This window comes from Parasteatoda tepidariorum, chromosome 2 (genome assembly GCF_043381705.1).
Source record: "Parasteatoda tepidariorum isolate YZ-2023 chromosome 2, CAS_Ptep_4.0, whole genome shotgun sequence".
Lineage (NCBI taxonomy): Eukaryota > Metazoa > Arthropoda > Arachnida > Araneae > Theridiidae > Parasteatoda > Parasteatoda tepidariorum.
The window spans coordinates 98827543-98850793 of NC_092205.1; the positions used below are offsets into that span (position 1 = coordinate 98827543).

Consider the following 23251-nt stretch of genomic DNA (forward strand, 5'->3'; position numbering starts at 1 on the left):
AAAAAACTGATTGTACTCTCTAATAAAACGAAAAAAATGAATAAAATTCGCAAACCTTTCAAATTTTTTTGAATAAACGAAGTTGATTGACTTATGTCCAAATCCAAATGACAAAAAATAAGTTTTGTTTTAACTTTATTTCTAAAAATAAAAGCAACTCAAGATTTATAAATTTAAAATCAGTAATAAAAACCCATTAAATTATTAGAAGTTTTATCCAAAAAGTTTTTAATAAATTAAAAGAAAAGAAAAAAACCTAACAAATTTAATTACTTTGTAACTTAATTCTTTATGGGCGCCTTAAATTAGATTTCCGATAATTTTCACATTTAAAAATAAGACAAAGTTTTGTTGAAAAAAAATTACCTAATTAATGACGAAACTCTTTATAAATTCTTTCCAATGATAGATTGCATTCAGAATAAGGCAACGGCAGCGATCACGAAGTTTGTCCCATTGAAAATAATCTACAAGAAATGATATCAAGTCGCGACAAAGAATGAAAAAAAACTAAGAGGTGCGAAAACGAACATGCGAGATCACGATCTAGTATTCTCAAATCTCTGGTTCTGATTCTAGCGCTAATCAATCAAGGCCATTCAACATAACGAACCGAACACCCCGAGTCCGCATCGGAACGTAAGGGAAGATCCTTGCGTGTCTTATATCGCTATATCGTCTTTCCTCGAAGACTTAAATCATATTTCTAATGCAACAGAAATCTGATGAATCGCCTGGAACGAAAGTCGCTGTATCTACTTGCCGATATAGGCGTTAAATCGATTTATAGCCCAGTCCTACTAGGAACTATAAATATTTAAATAATTTTTTGAATGGTTTATTATTGCAATCTAGTTTATTCTTGGTATTTTTCTCAAGCTATTTAATAAATTCATTTTAAATAAGTAAAAACTATAAAGCTCTAATTGGAAAGAATATGAATTTCTTCAAGCAATATAATAGTTGCTATAAAATTTTTTTAATTAATGGAGTTTCATTGGTAAAAGATTTTCTAAATACAGTTGAACTTGCTTATAATGAACCCGAAGGGATGCCTATACTTGTTTGTTATAATAAAGTGCTCGTAAAAAGCAGTTTTGTGAGAAAATTTATAATCGTTAATAAATTGTACTTAAGAAGTATTATTTCTGTGCAGCACAGAAGTTAATTTGCTTTGAATTATCTCTTTCTTATGCTAGTGTTCTTCGGATAAGATTCATAGTCAAAAACATCATAGACACTAAAAGGCAATCAGTCTACTCGAAAAACAAAAAGGATTTTCTCCAAGGAGAAATCCGCTGATCTAAAGAGGTGAAATTAAGTATAAATTTTATGAATCGCAAAAATATTGCTCACTGAAATCTGGGTTTGTCCGTTAAAAACGAGTTATTCTCCAATTGACTTAACATTGAACCAACTTAGTTTTCCAATTTTTCTTTTTTGTTAAATTCGTTCTTGTTAAATCAGGACTCATTTATAAGTGAGTTCGACTGTAAGTATTTTATTTTTAAATAATCATAAAATTATTTGTTAAGCTTATGAATTATACCTATGAAACTTCTATTATGAACTTTCACTTATAAATTAGTTTTATTGGGTAAGGTGATATTTTTAGTTATGATTTAAATTGTTTTTTGAAAAAGTTCTGTTTGAAGCATTTTTTTTTCAAAAATGCAGATTGTTATTCTAAAGTAAAAAATCACGATTCATAGTAAATTGTATTTAAGTTAGAAACCATGAATTATTTATGAAAAGCAATTTTTTTTGATTAGTGATATGTTATAATTTATAGGAAGACATAGCAAAGACATTATTGTTTGAATCATCAGCCCATCCTGAAGGGCGAAAAATCAGCCTAACTGATTACGTAAAGAATATAAAAGAAGGACAAAAGGACATTTATTACTTAGCAGCACCCAGGTAATTATATTATAAATAGATTGATTTTTTTTAAATTTATTTTTTGTTTCTATGTTTTTATTTGTTTGAAATTACATATTATATATGTTTGTAAAAATAATTCTTGTAACTATTGAATAGATAATCAGGAATCTGCCCAGACATTTTGTGAAAGGTCCTGTTTTTGTAAAATTGTGAAAAAAGTACTCATAATTTGTGAATATAAAATAAGCATTAAGTCACATTCTTTCAACCAGGGTCCTGCTTTTGTGAATTAGTGCAAATAGGATCCTGTTATTGCAAAATTTGCTAAAAATCTTTTCAAGAAGTTTTTAAATTGTAAATAGATACAAGATTCTGCTCAACAATTGCTGCTACTAAATTAGAGAAGACAAATATTTGGTATTTAGCCTATACTGCTCAACACAGAGAATATTTATTTCGGGCGAATGATGGAAACAAAATCACTCACATTTTTAATAATTTCAATTGACATATTTTAACTAACACAACTTAGTAATGTATCACTTTTAATGTGTTACGCATTAAGTAAACTTAAACAATTCTTAAATTTATAATATTTTATTTAAAAAATTGCCAGAAATTAATTTTTATTTACATAATATTCTATTAATTAATTTTACGAACAAATATAAATTGATCAATTATTTATTTACGAAAGAAAAATTATCATTTATTATCAATAAGAATGTGCACAGCATGTTTGTAAAAGTAAAAAATATTTTCTTAGAATACTACATTTAGAATTTAAATTCAGGAAACTTGGAAAACTCAGTTCGTTGCGAACCATCTTTCTACCCCCCCACCCCCCGGGAAGGGTTTATTCGATTAACAAAACAATAATGAAGATAAACAAATTTGTGAAGGGTCCGTTTTTATGAAAAGATATTTTGTGAAGGGTTGCTTGACAGACCCGAATTTTTTCTAAACAGACCCCTGATAATGAACAGTTTTAAAGTTGGAAAAATTCTTTTTAAATAAAATATGTGACACGAATTATATAATAATTTATAAAATTGTATCAACTCATATTCAATTTTAATAGTTAAGTTAAAAGGATGCAAAAAATGTTTTTAATTATAATATTTTCAAATATTAAGTGAAATTATTTTCACATCATTTTATGCTGCAAATTTCAAAATGCAAAGCTTAATTATTTTAAACTTTATTATTTATTAAAACAAAAATGGATTAGCTTAATCATTTTTTCCGAAGAAATATCATAGATTTAAAAAGAAAATATTAATTTGTTTATTGAAATATCTTTTCTTTAGAAGAACGAATTATTGCTTAACCAGTATAAGAGTAATTTTTTAAAAAAAAATCTTTACAGAATTATTAAAAAACATTTGCTACTATTTCCTTTTTACACTTTGTTTCATCAGTCCAGTAACAGGCATTTGGCCGAATTGCTATGACAACCAGTGTCTCACACGTAGGCTGCTTACAAGGAGCATTTTTTTAAAGAAATAAAGTCTTTCTTTCACAATACAATTTCTTTTTCATTCATTGTTTTAAAAAAAAATTATTTTTTAAAGAATCTAACTATGCACTTGCTGAACTTCAAAATAAGACTGATATAAAAGTTAAAATACTGCTGTGAGTATCCAGTTAACTCCTATTCTCTAAAATATTGTAATTTTATTTATAGGATTGTAAGTTGTCTATTATAGATTAGCCATTTTTTTTGTACCTAAAATGATCTGTGATTATCAATGTTATTTCAGAGGCTAAACATTATACATTATGTTTGGTTTCATTTACAGGTGTCTTATGTTATTCAGATAATCATTTTTTTTTTTAAATTAATGGATATTTTTGTCTGAGATAAAAATTCCTAGTTTTCACTATTAACCCACTGACGGTTCTGCATGTAAAAAGTCGTGTTTTAACGTGTAGTCTTCTTCGCATAGCAAAACTGGTTTTTCTCTTTAACAGATAGGAAGATTGGGGAGAAACATTGTGCCAATTTCGCCTATTTGCTAAACCGCCAGTGGGCTAAGATTGCGTCACCTGAAAGTAGGAAGTGATTAAGTCATTCTATATTCTATTTTCAGATTTTAGTCAATCCTTTTTACCATTTATTTTAATAAGTTCTCAAAATACTCATTATATTCCTATCACTTGATACATAAATTTTATTCACTTGATACATAAATTTTATTCACTTGATACATAAATTTTATTCACTTGATAGATTTTATTCATTTGATAGATTCTTTTCACTTGATTATATAGTTTTGATGCACTTTTAAAATTAGTTGGTTTGGAATGAGTCTTTTTATTTAATTAGGATAATATTTATAATTCTTGAAAATTGAAAACATACGACATTTCGAATTTAGGTGCCGGCCACTAACTATTAATCGTTCAGACTTATAATTCTGTTTCAGTATTTTGGCTCAGTGTCAGCATTTTTCTCCATCAATTTTTTTTTTTACTATATATACCCTATTGCTAAATGGTGTTAAGGAATTTTTTTTCTCTTGTCTTGAATTGTTGTGAAAGCATTGTTTTTCATTTCTTATGCATGTATTCTTATGCATGCATTCTTCTGCATGTATATCTTATCATATATTGCAAAATCGAAAATACTTTTAGATGTCTATGGATGGTGTTTTCAATATAAATGTAAACAATAACAATCTCGAGCACCATACCTGCTCTAGTTCCAGTTAGAAAGTTTGCAACTGCTTACTACAGCTTATTCTGCGAGGCGATATTTTCAAGCAGATAATTTTGTTTTCAATAAAAGAAATAATTGGATATTTTCTGAGCTCAAATCTGCCGTATTCCATAAGATATTATTGTTATTAAGTAATTCTGGTGAGTTTTTTAGTGAAAATTTTGTTTTAGTTATTTATAGATATATTGTTAAAAAAGGTGACATGGTTGCTAGATTTTGAATAACTCGCTTTTTTGGCAGTCCTGATTTGGTCTCTTTCCATTTGTTTATTACTGTTTGTTCTTGTTGCAAGCTGTGCACCATCTTACGTTAGTGTTAACACTTTTAGCATTGTAAACACAAGTATTGTTAGCATTGTAAACGCAAGTAATAAGTAATTGAATACCACGTTTGCAAGAATCTCAAAACACAATGATAACGTTGTGAGCCAAATGGCTTTAAAATACACCAGTAACAGTAACCCGGAAGTATAGGTAGTATGGAGCTTGCAGTGTTCCCTAGTATAGAAAACACCATCCATTTAATTTAAGCAATGGTTAATTATTTTTATTTTGATCTTTGTTTCCTGATTACAATGTATTTAGTTTACCTTTTTTTTATTTGTTTTGCATACATTTATTTTTTAGACCTTTCTTTTTATTTGTTTTGCATACATTTATTTTTTAGTACAGAAATCAAATACAATTTAGTTTTGGCGTTATATATTACTACATAAAAATATTACATCAGTTTTTTTAGTCCACTAATTACTCATTACCAATATATTAATTAGACTTTTGATAAAATACTTATACTAGAAAAATATTTATAACTAGGATTAAATCACTGCAAATGATGTTTACATACATTCATTGTCTCCTTCTAGTCGACAATTAGCTGAAACATCTCCTTACTATGAAGCCATCAAGAGGAAAGACGTTGAAGTTCTTTTCTGCTATGAACCTTACGATGAACTCGTTCTGTATCAGTTGCAACAATTTAATCTCAAGAATGTCATTGCTGTTGAAAAGGAAATGAGGCAAGACAAAGAGGATGCTACATTAGACAGTATAGGTATGTTTTCAATGCACTTCATGAGTCAACACAGGGTTCCCACGGTCCTTAAAACTGCTTAATTTTATTTTGGAGACCCTTAAAAGTACTTTTATTTTGGTATAAGGTTTTTAAAAGTCCTTAATTTTTTAGTATCACTATAGTTGATAGCAGGGATGAGATTCTTCCGCGGATTCGCGGATTTCCGTTTTTTTTTCTCCTGATTTTTCCATTAATTTCCACTGAAATTGTTTTTTGCATAAGTTAAAATATTTTATGAGGAATTTAATTTTCTGCCGAGCGAAATTATTGAAATCCTTATTCCTCCCTCTGAAGTTTCTCTAAAAATCATTTCCTTGGGATAAAACTGGTTGACCTTTATACAGGGATAAGATTTTTTTTGTCTCTCGAATTTCAACCTTTTTATCAAAAACTCCGATTCTCTAAAAGTTTAGTTTTTTTTATAAATATCCCGCTTTTTTTAAAAAAATTCAGTCGTTGAAGTAAAATAATTATATTTATTTGCGATTTTCAAAGATAAACAGAAAATTCAGTCTACGCCCTAGCTGCTAACCGTTCCGCATTTTTACTTAAATTAGCTATTTTCTCCGATTTCACACACAGAAAATAAGATTTTCCGTATTTTTTATCCGTCTGCTGGATAGCTCGTATTTTCATAATTCAGACGTCACTGCTTGTATTCTGGCGTAAAAACAAAAACAAAAAGAAAAAAGAGCGAGAACAAAAATAGAGGTGTATTTGCTGTGAAAATATTTATTTGCTCATTCAATTAATCTTGTAAATTTTTATTTATTATGTCTAAACAAAAGCAATACAAACAAGCCTTTTAGAAATTCGAAGTTCAGACTCTGCAAATATCTAAATTTTTATTCACGCAATTTTAATATCAATCATCGATTTTCGTATTTACCTGATTTAAAAGTTGCGAATTGCGATTCTTATTTACACTATTTAAATATCGTACATTGCGATTCTTATTTACGAGATTTAAAAATCCAATATCGTGTTTTGTATTTATGCATTTTTAAAATCACGATTTCATTATCAATCCTCGAGTTTCGTATTTACCTGATTTAAAAGTTGAACGTTGCGATTCTTATTCAGCGATTTAAATATTGTACATTGCGATTCTTACTTACGAGATTTAAAAAATCAATATCACGATTTGTATTTACGAGCTTTTAATTCATACTCACGCGAGCTTAAAATCCAATGTCGTGATTCGTTTTTGCGGTTGTAATATCGCACGATTTAAAAATTATGCATCGTGATCTAAAAATTAAAAAATCATGATTTGTATTTTCGCATTTTTTAAATTCGATGTAGTTTCATATTTACGTGATTTAAAAGCCTCATATCGGGATTTATAATCACATGGTTTACAAGTTTAAAAATCAAACTTTTTTTGTCAAATTTTTGTGTATATATATTTTTCTTTTTTCTTGCATTTCCTCTTTCTTACTTTCTGACTACTCTCATCCCTGTGATAGGAAGAATTTTTTAAAACGAAATGTTCTTTTATCTCTTAGAATTAGACCATGCATTGAGGATAAAGCATTTTTGAGTGACAAAAATTAATTGGGGAGAGGGGCTACAAGAAAGCATATCCTTTCATTAATATATTGGTTCTTTCATTAATATATTCTGCCTTTTTCCAGGAATGATTTTCTATGAGGAGAGTGAAGCATTCTAAAAGAAAAGAATAGTGTGGGCAAGGGGGATACTGCACATGGAAGAGATAGTGCCTTTGGGAGGGGGGAGTTTTAAGGTACCTACAGATTTCAAGAAATTCAGTTCTACTGGTAACACATCAGCTTATAGAAATTGAGTAAAATGCTAAGAAATGAAGTATCAGAAAAATTTTGAACTAGAATTTATAACAAAAACTATTTCCTAAAATCTTGAAGAATTAAATTTGTATAATATTTCAAACTTCAATGTGTAATAAGTTACTAAATTTATAAAAAGCATAACATCTTTTAAAATTCATGATTGTACTAAAAATTAAACAGATCTGTAAGAAACAGGGTTTGAAAAATGCCAGCCCACCTAGGTTTTTCATCAAAATCCTGTGGTGTGGTGGAAATTTTGATGAAAAGCAAGTTTTTTTTTTTTTTCCCAAAAAGTCTAAAATGTTTTTCTTGAGTACTAAATAAAAAATCATGATTTGCTTCCAACAGGAAAGTTAAATATTTAGTAACTATTTATAATTTGTTTTGTAATTATTAATAAATTAAGTAATTTTTTTTTAAAAGTTTTTGATTGTTACGCTATTATTTTTATTTCTTAAGGATAAGCGTAATGTTTCATAAAAATTTAAATCTACTCAACTAAAAGATCCTTAGATTTTAATAATCGTTTTATTCTGTTAACATTGCAACTTAATATACTGTTTTTAATTTTCTTTCAATTTTTGGTTGCTTTAAAATTAGTTTATGTGTTTCGCCAGATTGTTTAGTAACATTATGTAAAGTTAATTCCTAATAACAGGTTTGGCTGGAAATAAATTTGTTAAAGTTTATCATAAAAGTAAATAGTAAATACATTTGCTGGTCTAGTAGCAAAATATAAGATGTAGAAAGGTAAATAATTGGCACTGTCACTCAGGGTTCCCACTCAATTTCAGAAAAAAAAAATTCCCTGACTTTTCCAGGTATTCCAGGTAAATTTCAATGAAAATCCATTCCATATTTTATCTATACTATGAAATTGTTCATTAGAAAATTTGGATTTTTTTATTTGTTATGCTAAGTATTAGATTTTTTGTGTAAAATATATATCATTACATGAGAAAGGAAGCAATTCAGTATGTCTAATATGTCAAATTTTTACAATAAATAATTGTAATAGATGTTAGAATTATTTAACTCGAATCTCAATAACAGAGTATTGTTATTGACAACTTTAAGATTGTTTTTTTTTTCAGGAATAATGAGGGAATTTTCCAGGTTTTTGTAAGAAAATTTCAACTTTCCCTGACTATTCCCTGATTTTTGGAGTTGAAATAAAATTCCCTGACAATTCCAGGTTTTCCCTGTTCTCCCTGACCCGTGAGAACCCTGCTGGTGGCATATGTTAATCTGATGATAAACAATCATACTATTTTTAAAGTCCTTAATTTTTGCTTTGTTAAAAGAGTGTGAACCCTGCAGTAACACTTTTAATTTTGTTCTTTATTGTAACAGTTGGTGTTGTTATTTGTTTAGATGACTCTTCAATTTTATTATCTTTAGTAATTTTTTAAAATTCTATCTTGCAATGGCTTTCAAAATAAAAAGGCCTATAATCGCCATTCTTTTTCAAAAGTGTTGCTTTAGTTCTATTCCAGCAGAAAAGTATTTTTAAGAAAAAAAAATATTGTAATTCAGAAATCAAGATTGCTGTCATTTATGAATTTGTAAATTGTGGTAGCATGATTTACACTGTAGCAAGTTAAATAAATTATTTTGAAGTTTCAGCCTCAAGTGGGAACAAAATGTATAATTTCAACCGCACATATTTTGTTTAAGTGTTTATTTTATTTAATATTGCTTACATGTTACATTTTAGTTTTAATTCATTGGTCTTTCAAATTGTTTGCTAAAATATTCTTAATGCATTTTACATCATTTTTGTCCCTTTTTTTTAAATTCCTTCTTTTATTTTTTTATAATTTTTTTTTTCAGATGATAACGTTATGTTGAAATCAAGTGCAGAAGATTTGATGAAATGGTTATCTTCACTTTTAGGAAACAAAGTTAACAAAATTGTTGTGAGTTATTGCTTTTCCTTTTCTGATTGTACTGATTTAAGTATAAGATTTCTTTGAAATTCAATTTCTCAGGAACTATTTGACCAATTTTGTTTCAATTTTGTATTTTGTCATAAAAAATTACATTCTTTAAAGATGACGTAAAAATGTGTATGCCTTACAATTTAATTTTTTGTTCGACTATTATTAAATAAAATAGTAAAAAATAGTTATTAAAAGGTATTTTTAGTAGAAATTAATTTTAAAATTTCGCAATTTTTTTTTTGTTTTACTTAAAAAGTTCTCGAGTTATGACAAAATACACAAAAGCAGGGTTCCTACACGGTCAGGAAAACCTGCAAAAGTCAGGCTATTCTAAAATCATGCTAAAAAGTCAGGATTTTTCTTACATATTCATAAAGTTCGGAAAATAAAAAAAAACTATTGTTCATTCAAAGACTGGACAGGCAAAAATAAAGTTTCAAGGAAAAATTCTGTTATTCAAAATATATAATTTCCTCATAATAACATTCCTCTTTCCCTGGTAGAACCTGTCCTGTTAGCAATTTTCCTCCTGTTTATCCAATGATAAGGAATTTTTGATAGGGTTGCTAGGTTTATTGCTCTTTGTGTGAATAACTGGTTTACAGACAATAGTAGCTGAAACAACAGCAGAAACAGGGCCCGACTTAGCCTAATTGGGGCCCGGGGCAAAAACCTCTTTGGGGGCCCCCCTAGCGCCATATGTGCTTAGCTTTAGATGGTCGGTCAACCGTCCATTACTATGTAAAAAAACTTAAAATAATAACATTTATATTGACCTTGAATGATAATGTTTATTTTTAAATCAACAAAATTTTAACATGTTTATTACTTACTCAGTTTTAACCAATATTTACTATTCTTTCAATAAATGAAGAAAAAATTACATAATTAGAAATTCAGTGTAACAGAGGGAGATTATAAATTGTACCGTAATATAACTTTAATTTTACAATTACATACAATATTGTTATGAGACAGAGACAATTTTGCATGACAAGTCAATATTATATCTATTTCTTTTTCAATGGTTTTTTTCTAATTTTACTTTCAGCAAAATTATCAATTATATCATTATAATCAATATTTTTCGTTATATCCGAATTTAAACACAACATAGAAAGTTGAGACAATTTTCTTTGAAGAATGCATGACCTTATGGGCGATTTTAATCTCTTCAGCAATGAAAAGGATCTTTCCCCAGTGCAGTTTGAAATTGGTAATGATAAAAAAATTTGAAGTGCAGTCTCAACATTAGAAAATGATGAAGATAAATTAAATTTTTTTAACATTTTTATCATATCTAATGCAGTCGCCTGCTTATCTACTGGAAAAGAATGAAAATGTTGCAGTTCATCAGGGAACTCCTCATCTAAATCAGAAGGATAGTGCCTTACTAATTCCTCTGCTTTGGTTATTTGGAAATTTGATCCTGTGTTTAGCAAACATGAAAATCTATTTTGTAATTTCTCATATGGAATTTTGCGGTTTGTTAAGTTTGTAATTAATGTGTCACATAACTTGTAGTGACAGTTAATAATGTATTCATCGCGTGGCTCAAGGTTAACTTCATGTGCATTTCCATCATCTAACAGTCTACTTCGAGGTGTAATTTTTTTTCTTTTTGCCTCATACATACTGTTTTCTGGCAAAATTTGCAGCGCTTCATCTTCATATTTGTCAAATTCATTTCGAACTGACTGCACGAAATTTATTAAAGAGTCAAATAATGGCGATACTATCTCTAATTGAGCATTAGAATTTTGCAGAACTTTACTTGCTTGATGTAATCTTTGTAAAATGCTATCCCACACAACTGTATTTAGTGCATTTTCAATCTTAAGTAATTTTTTATAAAGAGCTTTAGCTTCATTTCTAGTGGAAGGAGTTTGGTCTTGATCGTCTGCCAAATAACTCAAAGATTTTAAAACTGAAGCGTAGTTTTGACGCAATGCCTTAGTAGCATTTGCATCAGCACACCATCGTGTACATGAACGATTTTTTAAGGTCAGTTTTTGCTTATTTCCTTTAAAATTATCAATCATAATCTGCCATCGGTATGTTGAAACAGAAAAAAAGTTATATAATTCTTGCAGTAAAGAAAAAAAATTCACAACTCTAATACAGGATTCTACAGCATTTATTCCAACTAAATTCAAAGAATGAGCAGAACATGGTACGTATTCCGCAGTAGAATTAATATTTTTAATTCTTGCTTGAACACCTGAATATTTCCCTGCCATGTTGGAGGCATTATCATAACTTTGGCCCCTGCAATTTTGTATGTCAAGACCTAAATCTTCCAAAACTTGCAATATAACATTAGTTAAACTTTCTGCATTGTGACCAAAAATTTGTATAAATTTTATAAACCTTTCAACAGGTTCATAATCAGGACCAAGATATCGCAAAATTAAAGTTAACTGGTCCATATGGGTAACATCTGGAGTAGAATCCACTATAATTGAAAAATACTTGGCATCTATAACTTCTTTAATAACAACATTCAAGACTTTTTCACCCATTAATTCAACAAATTCATTCACAATTGTTGATGATAAATAATTAACATTGCCAGTTCCTTGATTACCAGCTTTTTCGATATGCTTCGCAAGAAATGGATCAAACTGGGCTATCAATTCAAGGCAACCCAAAAAGTTCCCATTATGAGTTGAACCGAACGTTTCATTTTCCCCAAAAAAAGCCATACCTCTTGATGATAAAAATTTAACTGTTTCAACAATTCTTTGTAATACTGACCGCCAGTAATGTACTTCACTTTGATATTGCTTGATTATTGCAGAATCAATTCTTTTTTCAGTTTTAAGTCTCTGGGTAAACTTTAAAATTGATTCCCTGTGCATAAAAGAATTTTCATGCTCTGTAAGTCGAATGACAACATGCTTCCAATCATCGAAGCCAGATGTTGAAAGGCTAGTTGTTGTATTTCCAAATAATTTGCAAACCCAGCAAAATAATTTCTTTTCTGATGCTGATAATACCAACCATTCTCTTGCCAATTTTTCACCGTTTTTTTTAATTTTAAAAAAATTAATTTTGGTTAAAAGACGTTTGCCTCCATTGAATATTTTCACAGTGTTTTTTACCAGATCCATATTTTGTGGAGGTGGCTTTCTAAGAAAATGATCGATCATATCATCAGTGATAGTGTGCCATTTAGCCGGATCATCAATCGGCACTTTTCGCTGAATGTCCTTTTCAGGTGATAAAACATTTGCGGTAAAACATTCTTGTTCTTGGTGCACTTCATAATCGGCAGCCGGATCATTGATTGGTACTTCCTGTTTGTTATTTTTGGGCACCTCATCTGCAGAAGCACACTCCTGTTCTTCAAGTTCATGGGGCTTTTTATCACCAACATCTTGCAAATTGGGTAACGGTTGCATTTGTAATGCAGGAGAGATTTCCGATTCTTCTATACGTGCAGGAAAGAATTTTAAGATGCTCCCTTTAGCTTTTTCAGCTTGAAGTTCTCGAGCCTTTTTATGTTTCCTTTTCTGGCTCCCAGACATGTAAGACCGCTCCATTTTTTATTGTAGCTTTAATACAGTATAATTAAGAATTTAAGCAAAATAAATTACTCCCTATAAACTATACGATAATAATTAAGCAACTATGTGCATACGTAAGAAATAAACAACCACTTCTAATTTCCAAAACAAACTCTATTTTTAAGGAAAAAGCACACCCACCCACAGAAAACAAATACTATCATCAAAACCTAATTAAAATATTTCAATAAGCTTGGAGAGATACACATAAAAATGATTAAATTCTGCTTTTAATAGATATAAGAATTAAAAAAATAACAACGTGTATACCTAAAAATGTCAGCAAAATGTTTAAGGTTCAGCTCTGCCACCCTGAAGTTATTAATCAAAAAACAAAGCAATTTCATCACCTTGTAACAAAAAATATTTAAATTATTCTGACCTATTTATAAATCTGGCATCACAGTCAATCTAATTTATTATGGGCTAAACAAAAAAGTCAACAATTATGTACAGTATGTATCATAATAAACAATATCTGTAAACAGAAACAGAACTTACTCACCACCTATAAGAATCTAAAGTTTTTTCAAATAAAGAATGACATAGTTTAGCCGAAACTTACCATAAAGTTTACTAGAAGCTCAACACGAAAATCGACCATTAGTACTTAAAGAAATTAAGAAAATGTAAAATGTGTTTCAAAAAGGCATCAAAATCCGATAGACTTACATTTGAAAGCGCGCTACCCGATTGATTGTAAACAAAGATCGTGAAGTCACGTGATCAGTTAAGATACGGTTGCAGTCATCACTGTGCGGTATCATTCGATATTTGGAAAGGGATCCGGAAGATTTTCATAGTCTTGCACATGAAATTAATTAATGAGAAGAATATTTCACATTTTTTGAGAAAATACAACTCATAATTTATTGCTTTGATTTCTCAGTGCTGCGAAAATTCAACAGCAGTTGAGCAGTTGCGATTAACAATTACGATTACTCAATTAAGCCAATCAGAAACCTGTATTTTTGTAAACATATCACATTTTGCGATATGTAAAAATACAAGCTGGAATAGCTGAATTATGTCCTAGGAAGCCATGGATTTACGAAATTTAGATTTTCTGTGCACATACGATAGATTAATAAAGAAGCTAATTTTACACTGAACTGATAATTTGTTTAAAAAAAATTTATTAATGAAAGTAACGTAAAATAAACTTTCTAGTCGATTTGGGGGCCCCCTGATGTCGGGGCCCGGGGCGGCTGCCCCGCATGCCCCTGCCTTTGTCAGGCTCTGAGCAGAAAAATCAGAAAAGAAATTTTTACTGTTTTGTGATGCTGTCAAAAAAAAGAAGAGCAAAAGAGTTTCTTAGAGTTTAATCCACAGCAAAAGAGATTAGATATTTTTTTTTCGAAATATTTGCACGGAGAAAAAAAATGTGGAAATTTGTGGAAGGTTATAAAAATTGTTCTTAACCTCTCTCATGGTAACGCAACAGTCGAAAGGAGGGTTTTCAATCAATAAAAGCTTATTGGTTGAAAATCTCAATGAAGACTCTATTATTTCACAAAGGCGTGTGTATGATTATGTTTCATTTATAAATGGAATAAAAAATATAGACATTAATGAAAGAATGCTAGATGCTGTAAACGGATCTAGAACAAGATGGAGACATGCATTAGAAGCTAAAGAAAAGCAAAAGAATAAAAAAGCTGAAATTTCTAGAAAAGGAATAAAAGAACAGATAGATGATTTGAAATTAAGAACATCTAAATTGAGGAAAACTGCTGCAACAGAACTGGATGTTCTTGATTCAGAAATTGTCAAACAACAAAATATGCTGAGAAATATTATATAACATAGGAGCCCCTGAGTTTCTCTGGAAGCTTACAGTATTACAGAAATAAATTTAAAAATACTGAAGAAAAAAGATATTTTTGATTTTATTGTTCTGTCAAGTTGCATAATTTTTCTATCTGAATTTTTATTTGTATATAATTAACTTTTCTTGACTTTTTTCCCCTTTATATTTCAATATTATCTTTTAAAAGAAAAGTCAGTTTTAAGTGAAATTGTGATTTTTAAAAATTAATATTTTAACTTAACAAATGTTCTAGTATGTTTTAAGAGTAAATATTATTTGAGGATACTGATACATATCTCTCAGATTTGATTAACCCTTTATATCCTGACGACACTCATGCATTAACATTAAATAAAATAATATTTCCATGATCCAACAGATTTTCTTGATCTTTTTATTTAAATAGTTTTCGTATCTAACTACAAAAACACACTAAAAGTTTAATCTAATTATGATAATTAAAAATATGTTTCACAAGTTTTCTGAAAATATAATTTGGGATATAAAATGCTGCTATGCAATTCCACTTTAATATCCTATTCAATCTATTATACTTATGACTAAGTAGCATATTATTACTAATTGAAACTGCAATGTTAAAAGTTGTATTGGAGTGGGAAACGGCCGGTTAGGAATTTTATTGTAAAAGGTCAGAAAAAACCGGCAAAAGTCAGGATATTGTTTTCTCAAAATAGTGTAAGAACCCTGAAAAGGAAAGTTAATATTAGGGGATCCAAACTTTGGCCAACTCTCCTGATTAAACTATTTGCACCATATTTCCCAGATTGCAGCTACCCCCTATATTTTGTATTCTCAGGGTAAGAAATCTAAATCAGTCAAAACAAGGTATGTGTAGTTTGAGAAAGTATTTATTTTTTTTGTTACTTAAGATATCATCTGCACTTAATAATTAACATGTTTGAACATCACCTAACCATTAAGATTGGTTCCTAGCACATAAAAATCCAATCATTAGATCAACATTTTTTTTATTTTTCTTATTTTTGCACTTTGTACATAGGCTTGATCTGATCCTGAGTAACTTCTAGTAATTGGTACCTCAATCCAAGAACGTATACAAATAGAGAATAGTGCCACTTAAAAAGCTTCCTTAGATTAAACAGATTTTCAGATTTTAGTTTGAGATGAATAATTTAGTTGGAATTTATTTTGTAACTATCATGCAGATAAAGGTTGTGATTTCATATATTTGACTAACAAAACTATGGTTTTTCCTCTTTAGAAATTTTGGATGAACACAAAGAATTATAGGGTTTAGGGTGATAAGCGAGTTTCAATTGACTGCTGTAATTTTTTCATATATCTGTTTATTATGGTTAGTTAATAAGGTCCTTTACACATTTCTTTAACTTGTGTTTGTGAGTCGCACAATACCAATATAAAAATAGTGTTTCACACTAATAATGCTTTTGTAAAAGGATTTATATATTTGATTTTTTACATAATCTCAAATCATTATAATTTAGTTTATCAATAATAATTGAAACATTATTGAACCATAAATATACTATTGTGCAATAGAAAAACCAATCTAAATGACAAAAGAAGCAAAATTGAGATTTTATATGTTGCAATTTGTCATTTTTGTATGGTAAACTACATATGGCAAAAGAAATTTTTTCAAAAATCTATTTTTTTTTTTTTTTAAATTTTCTGAATTCTATTTTAGCATTTGTAAGGAAAAAAGTTGTTGTCAAGCAGCTTTTTTTCCATCTCGAATTACATTGTTCTTTTCTTCTTTTTAATTGCTCAGTAGAATTAATCTTATACAAAGTCTAAAATTTTCGATATAAAGATATATAAATGTTTGTTTATTATTTTAGGTGACAAAAAGGTTATCAAATCATCCGTGTTTAATATCTTGTGATGAGATGTCAGCCGCTCGTCACTATGTTCGCACTGCACTCCAATCAATGTCTGAGGAAGAGAGAAACTATCTTTTGAAGCTCACTCTGGAACTCAATTTAAGGTAATTAATCTCATTCATTGTCTCAGGAAGCTCCTTAAGGGGTTAGATTACTTTCATGGGGTGGAAGTAAGCTGATTTTGGAAAATTTTTCTACAAGATACTAGAATAAAACAAAATTTTGAAAATGTCTTATTATATAACTAGTGAAAATTAATTTTTCCCAAACATTTTAAAACAGAGTGGCAATTGTACAATTTTTTCTTCTTCTAGAAAGCAATTCTTTTAAAAGAGATTATACTATCTGATAGGTGACACCTGAAATTTTTAAATCAAGAAAAGTAGTCAAATGCATGTTGTAGGACACAAGAAGTTATGATAGTTAAGAATAAGTTTTATTTCAATTATGCATGAGAATAATCACAAAAGTACATAGGACGTTTTGGACTTAAAATTTTTCGAAACAATCTGTCACTTTTTTTAAATGTTTATAATAAAAATAAAAAAAATCTACACCAAAATGTAACTGTCCTCCATACTTCTTCTTTTATTTGTGTAAATGAGTGGCAGCAATTTTATTACAAAGTGATCAAAAAATACCTTCGTTTTGAATACAAAACAATTATTAATTATTAGCTGTTTTCCCTGAAAATATGAGTTTATTTAAACAAAGTGTTCTGCAACAAATAGAAAATTAAATAATTATACATAAAAGTCAATTTTATCAAAAATGTGTAAGTATTTAAATATATTTTTTTAACTTATAAAATTTGCTCTAATGGAAAAAGCTATTTTTTTCTTTTTGTATTGAAACTTAGGTGTTTAATAAGGGTTATGAAGTTAAGAAAATGCCATGACTGAGTGTTATATTTTCTAACTTCTGTCATCTGTATTTGACTACACATAAATAATATTGGAAAAATAGTGCCATTGCTATAAAAAGAAAGCTATCTATAATTTAGATTTTTGTTTTTGTTTTAATGCCTCATTCGAAATATGTTTTAGACAGAGGTTTGCTAAAAGTATAACATGTTCTATAACAGCAATATAAAATTATTGTTATCTGTTTCGAAGAGGCATAGAAACATGTTACATTGTTATAGCTTCACAATGCAGTTGTTATTTTTTAAACATTGTGTGACAATTAAGCAATTCTAATTCATTTATAAATATTGAGTGTACTTTTATACTCTTAGAATGTTCTTCATAGTTTTCCATTTTTATTTCTTAAAAAAAGAAAAAAGTTATTATGCTTATAAATGCTAACTTGTGAGAAAAAATAATGATAGAAATTGTTTTTTGAGGTGATTTAAGAAAATGTGTCTATATTATTTAATGTGTATTGCTTATTAACTGTGCTAGGATTTTGATGGCATAAAAATTCTTAAAAAAAAGCTCTTAAATGGAAAAAAAAAAAAAATTCTAAAAACCACCAAAAATCAATTTAAAAAATAAAGCCCTACTAATTTTTAAAAACATGTTTAACATTAACTTTTTAAAAAAATTATAAATCAATAGTTGTATTTATAAATTTAAAATAAAGGAACAATTGAAATAAATCTGTGATTTATGAATGTAATAAATTGTAAATAAAGTTGATAAAGATGACTAGGGTAATTTTTATGAATATAGGATAATTATAATGAATAGATATTTTTTGTTACTATCTTCCAGGCCATCAAAATTACATTGTGATATCAAATAATATTTGATAACTGAATGATTGTCTATTGCCTAAAACTTTTTGTAAAATTTGTATTAATTTATAAAGAAAAAATAATTCACAAACAAAATTCCCTTAAAACGAAAAGCATTTTAAAAAAGAAAAAAATCTATAAAATGCCCCCTCCCTCTCTCAAAAAAAAGCACAATTAATGTCCTATAAAAGAAAAAAAGCAACTAAAAATGCAAAAAAAAAAATGCATTTCTCATCAACATAGTAGCCTTGCTTATTAAGTAAAATTAATGGCACTAATTGTTTAAAAAATTTTAGGCAATGCCATGGTGAAACCTGCATGTTTTGATTCTATGTAATCAAAAGCTTAGTGAATTTATTCATTGTTTCTTTTTTAAAAAAAGCAAATAATTGTAATTAAAATTTTGAATTGTATTTACTTACAGCCACCCGATCATGCAGAAGTTGAATACATTGCGTAATAGCAATCCTAAGTTAGCAGAATTAGTTGCTCTTCAAGTAAATTCACTTTTTTGTATCAATGATTATTGCATGATTATTACATATATTACAAGAATCATAAAAAATGGATTAATAGTAGTTTTGGTGGAATTATAAATACTTCCGCTTATATTTATAGAAATAGGATAAATTTTTTATCATATTTTTAAATTGATTAATTCACAAACCTTGAATTATTTCAATACATTAAAAAATAGATCAAGAATAACAAAAAACAATTCATGATCAAAAAATTGTGAATAATTAAAATAATTGTTAATTGTGTAAAATTAAAATAATAATTGTAATTTGTGTTTAATTGTGTAAAATTATAATTGTAAATTGTGTGAAATTAAAATATCAAATGAACAAAACCTTTGCAATCAAACCTTGATCAATCGTTTCCTTATCTTTTGTATCCCTTCTATATGTATCATCTTGTTTTAATGGTCCCGTCACAATTGCTATTCTTATTATAATGTTAATAAGTTCCTATTACGTCGTTTGTAAAGTGAGCAGAATCCTGCATCTTTAGCTCAGAAATCTTATTGACAGAATAATAGAAAAAAAAATGTTATTTTGTTTTGAGGGGAAATACAGTAGCTTCTGATTCTAATGATGAAGAAAATGAACATTTAGTACAGTTAAGGGAAAATGCCTCAAGCATCAGTTACTGAAAATGCTGAAACTTGTTATGTTTTTACTTCAAGATATGGTTATAGAAGGTATAGAAGTACACAATTATGCCGGTAAAGGCAGTAAACTGTAACCACAACCAGTGCCAACATTTGTTGAAAGCTTCAAAGCCTTTGTAACAATGGGGAACCTTCTGTATTTACGCGATTTTACAGAAAATGAACTGCAATTTATTAGAAGTAAAGAAATTTATTTGTTTGTCCTTAGAAGAAAAAAAGTTTTCGAACCAAAAATTTAAAATAAATGTTAATTTATCTTTCTTTTGCAACATAAATATTTTTGCAGTAAGTTCATAATATTTTGAATTTTTGTAAATTTATTATTTTACAATCCTAATATTTTCAAGTCATTAATTCACATTTTCTCGTATCTATCATTTTATATTATAACCGTCCCGTCATTGAACAGCCGACTCAATTTTATGCGTTTATGATGATGGGTTACTCCGTAGCCCTGTAATTTTGAACCCAATCCAGAAGACAAGGGAACTCTTGGATCGAGTAATGAGAGAAATTTGTCTTCGTGGAGGACTTTTTGATGGAGCCAACCAGTACCAGTACTTTCAAAATAATATATATCAAAAATTATAAATTAATAAATTAAAAACAAAATTTTACTAATTGATTAAAATCGAAATATTAAGTGACTTAATGTTTGCTAATATTTTAAAACAAATTCAAACACTAACATATTTCATTCCATAAAAAAATTCATTTTTTCCACGTTCAAAATAATGGCTCATACATTATTAAATAGTAATTCATTATGTTTCTTGTTAATTGTGCATGTATTTAATATAATTTTTAAATACTCTAACTTCAGATGCATTTAATAATACCTGTCTCAAACCGCCAGCTTCTTCACTTGTACAAACTTGCCTTTTGTTGCTTATGGTATTTTTGGACTTAATGAAGCATTTCAATAACTTGTATAAAAAAAACTTTAAATGCAACTTTTTATCCACTCAATTCACTAAACTCAAATTTTTTATCCACTCAAAAAATTGTGAAAAGTTTAAGAGTATAAACTTAGTGGCGTAGAAAGGAATGCAATTCTATAAGCAAAACTCTAGACTAAATATTCTTGAAAATTGAAAAATTTGATTCTATTCTATTGAAAAATTTAATTTCATAAAAAAAAAAAATCATTACAGACTTACATTTTGTGTGTCCGTATTCGCTGAATGGATGTCATTGCCTCTTCTGCATGCCACTATTAGTTAAAGATTACATTAGATTCTTTTTACTAAGCATACTTGTTAGAATCTGAATTTATTAACAATTTAAAAAAAGTGTTAAAAAATATCACCTGCCTTTATAATCTGTAATAAATAAAAAAAATTAGTAAATATCTATAAATCATTACATCCTTTTAATACTGAAGCAAATTATTGAGATAATGTACTTCATTATACAAAATTATTAAAGTTTAAATTTGAACAAAATAACTACCAATATTTATAAAAATATTATTGATACTTATCAACCTTGTGGCAGACAAACCTCTCTAGCACTAATATCTTTCTGAAAGATACTTATAGTAACAAACATGTATGTTACTGATTTAAAATAATAAAAGTGATGTGTTTACAAGAAAAACTATATAGTTTTTTTTAATTGATCATGTAATAATTTTTTATTCTAATATTATAGGCGATATTCTCGAATTTTGTTGGAGGGGGAGCTATTAATAGATATCAGTTTACTAGATATGTATGTAAGTTACTAAATAAAAATTAGTGAGATTTTAGTGTGTAGCATACAGTGATTTTATTAGACTTAGGATTTGGGTTCTTAGTCTTTTGCCCCGTGGCAGAATCACTGCGACATTGTCGCAGAACGTTACAGAGTTCTTGCAGAAAGAATTTTCCTTTAGAAAGTAAAAAATTTTAGTTTTCTTTTCAGCAAAAATTTCGATTATTTTTTCTCTCTAAAATTATATTTAAAAGATGCCTTTTTTGTGCATCAGAGGAGAAAAAAATGTTCTTAATTTTTCAATCCCTATTTGACAAGAATGAAATTATAAAGAACATTGAAGCAAAAAATGTTTTTTCTGCAGAATCGTTTGAAAGATTTTTTTTACCTCCACAATTATACTCAAGAGATACCCTTTTCAAGCATCAGAGGGGAAGAAAATACTCATGATTTTTCTTAATTCCAAAAATAAAAAAATTTTGGTTTTCTTTTCTTCTTCTAATTTTTAATTATTATTAATACTAATTTTTAATTATTATTTTTTTATGTGATGATGATTTGTGAAATGCGAAAAAAGAAATATTTAGTGTGTACAAAATATTTCTTCGTGTTCCTCTTTCAAAATGTGAGAATATCACCCACGATATTAGAATAAAAAATATTACATATTCATTTTTAAAAAAAATACTTTCAATTTCATTATATCCAAATAGGCTTTTCTTTGTAAATACTGTTACTTTAAATTTAATTAATAACATATATATTAGTTATTATTAATAGTATCTTGCAGAAAGTTATTAATGCTAGAGAGGTATGTAGCAGAAAGCCCAAAAAAATTCTACCACAGGGGTCTTTAGGATTTAAATTTCTGGATATCTTTTTAAGTACAAACTGTATTTAAAATATATATTAGACAGAACAACGTTTTTCTAAGCAAGAAAAAAGTTATTAAAAAAAAATTTACTTATAAATTTAAAGTTTAGTTATTTGACTGCATAACTTTGCCGACACACTATTTTGCGCTGGTGAATTACACAACATGCATAATTTATTTTTCGTATTCACTTTATATCTTTTGCCATTTTTGCACATAAACAGAATAACTGCGGATACTTACGTAGTTTTAAAAAGCTTCTGTACCTGTGACTCTGGTACTGCCAACTTAACGTTTTTGGCTTGACCTGAAACAAAGATAGATAATCCATCAAAATATGAAATTGATTGAATCAAATTTTAAGATAACATTTTAGGATAAAAACTTTAAAGTGGAGTCAAAATGGAAAAGTGCTAAAATCAGCTTAAACCAAATTTGTCATGTGTAAGCAATTTAAATAAAAATTAGAAACCAAAAATAAGCAAATTAAAATCCTAAGATATGTATGTTAGCAAAAACAGCATACACATCTTGAAAATTCTGTTTTGCTTATTTTCGGTTTCTAACTTTTCACTTAAATTGTTTACAAATACAGAGATGATTGTGCTCCGGAAAAAATCCAGATTTTATGCTAATTATGATACAGAAGTTTCCAGAAATCCAAGGTCCAGAAGTTTAAGGAATCATCAATTACATTTATGTATACAAATTCTTGTATATTTTATTTAGAATTATTAGGACTAGAATTTATACTTGCCATATTTTTTCATTTGTAAAAATTTTTTCTGGTAGAATAATAAATGTTTTTAAAGATAAAAATAAACTTACATATTCATTTAAATCATGCTGCATAGAATTTATTAAGAATGTCTTGTTTTGAAAAGATCAATGACTTAATTTTATAAGGACATTATTTTTTTGAAATGCATCATCATTAATGATTTCAAGAAATTTTCAAGTGTTTGAGTTGGGCTTACAATCACCCCTGCAAATATAGATAAGTAATAGTTAAATTTCGTAGACAAAATTTACCATCATTCGCAACAAATTTCTAAGAATGATAGTAATATA

At 28.0% G+C, this 23251-nt stretch overlaps 1 protein-coding gene and 1 long non-coding RNA gene across 2 annotated transcripts in view; one reads left to right on the forward strand and one right to left on the reverse strand.

Moving 5' to 3' along the window:
* Positions 1-23251, forward strand: part of LOC107448713 (TNF receptor associated protein 1) — a gene marked incomplete at its 5' end in the record, with an annotated part of 59232 nt that overhangs the window by 35672 nt on the left and 309 nt on the right. The window contains 5 exon segments of the mRNA XM_071177974.1: positions 1793-1920; positions 5472-5659; positions 9325-9410; positions 16658-16803; positions 18862-18934. Of these exon segments, the coding sequence (XP_071034075.1) occupies positions 1793-1920; positions 5472-5659; positions 9325-9410; positions 16658-16803; positions 18862-18934 (621 nt within the window).
* On the reverse strand, positions 16629-22671 carry LOC122270896 (uncharacterized). Its single transcript, XR_006226045.2, has 3 exons — positions 22424-22671; positions 20772-20824; positions 16629-16903 (listed from the first exon to the last, which is right to left on the reverse strand). It is a non-coding gene; the product is annotated as an uncharacterized lncRNA (long non-coding RNA).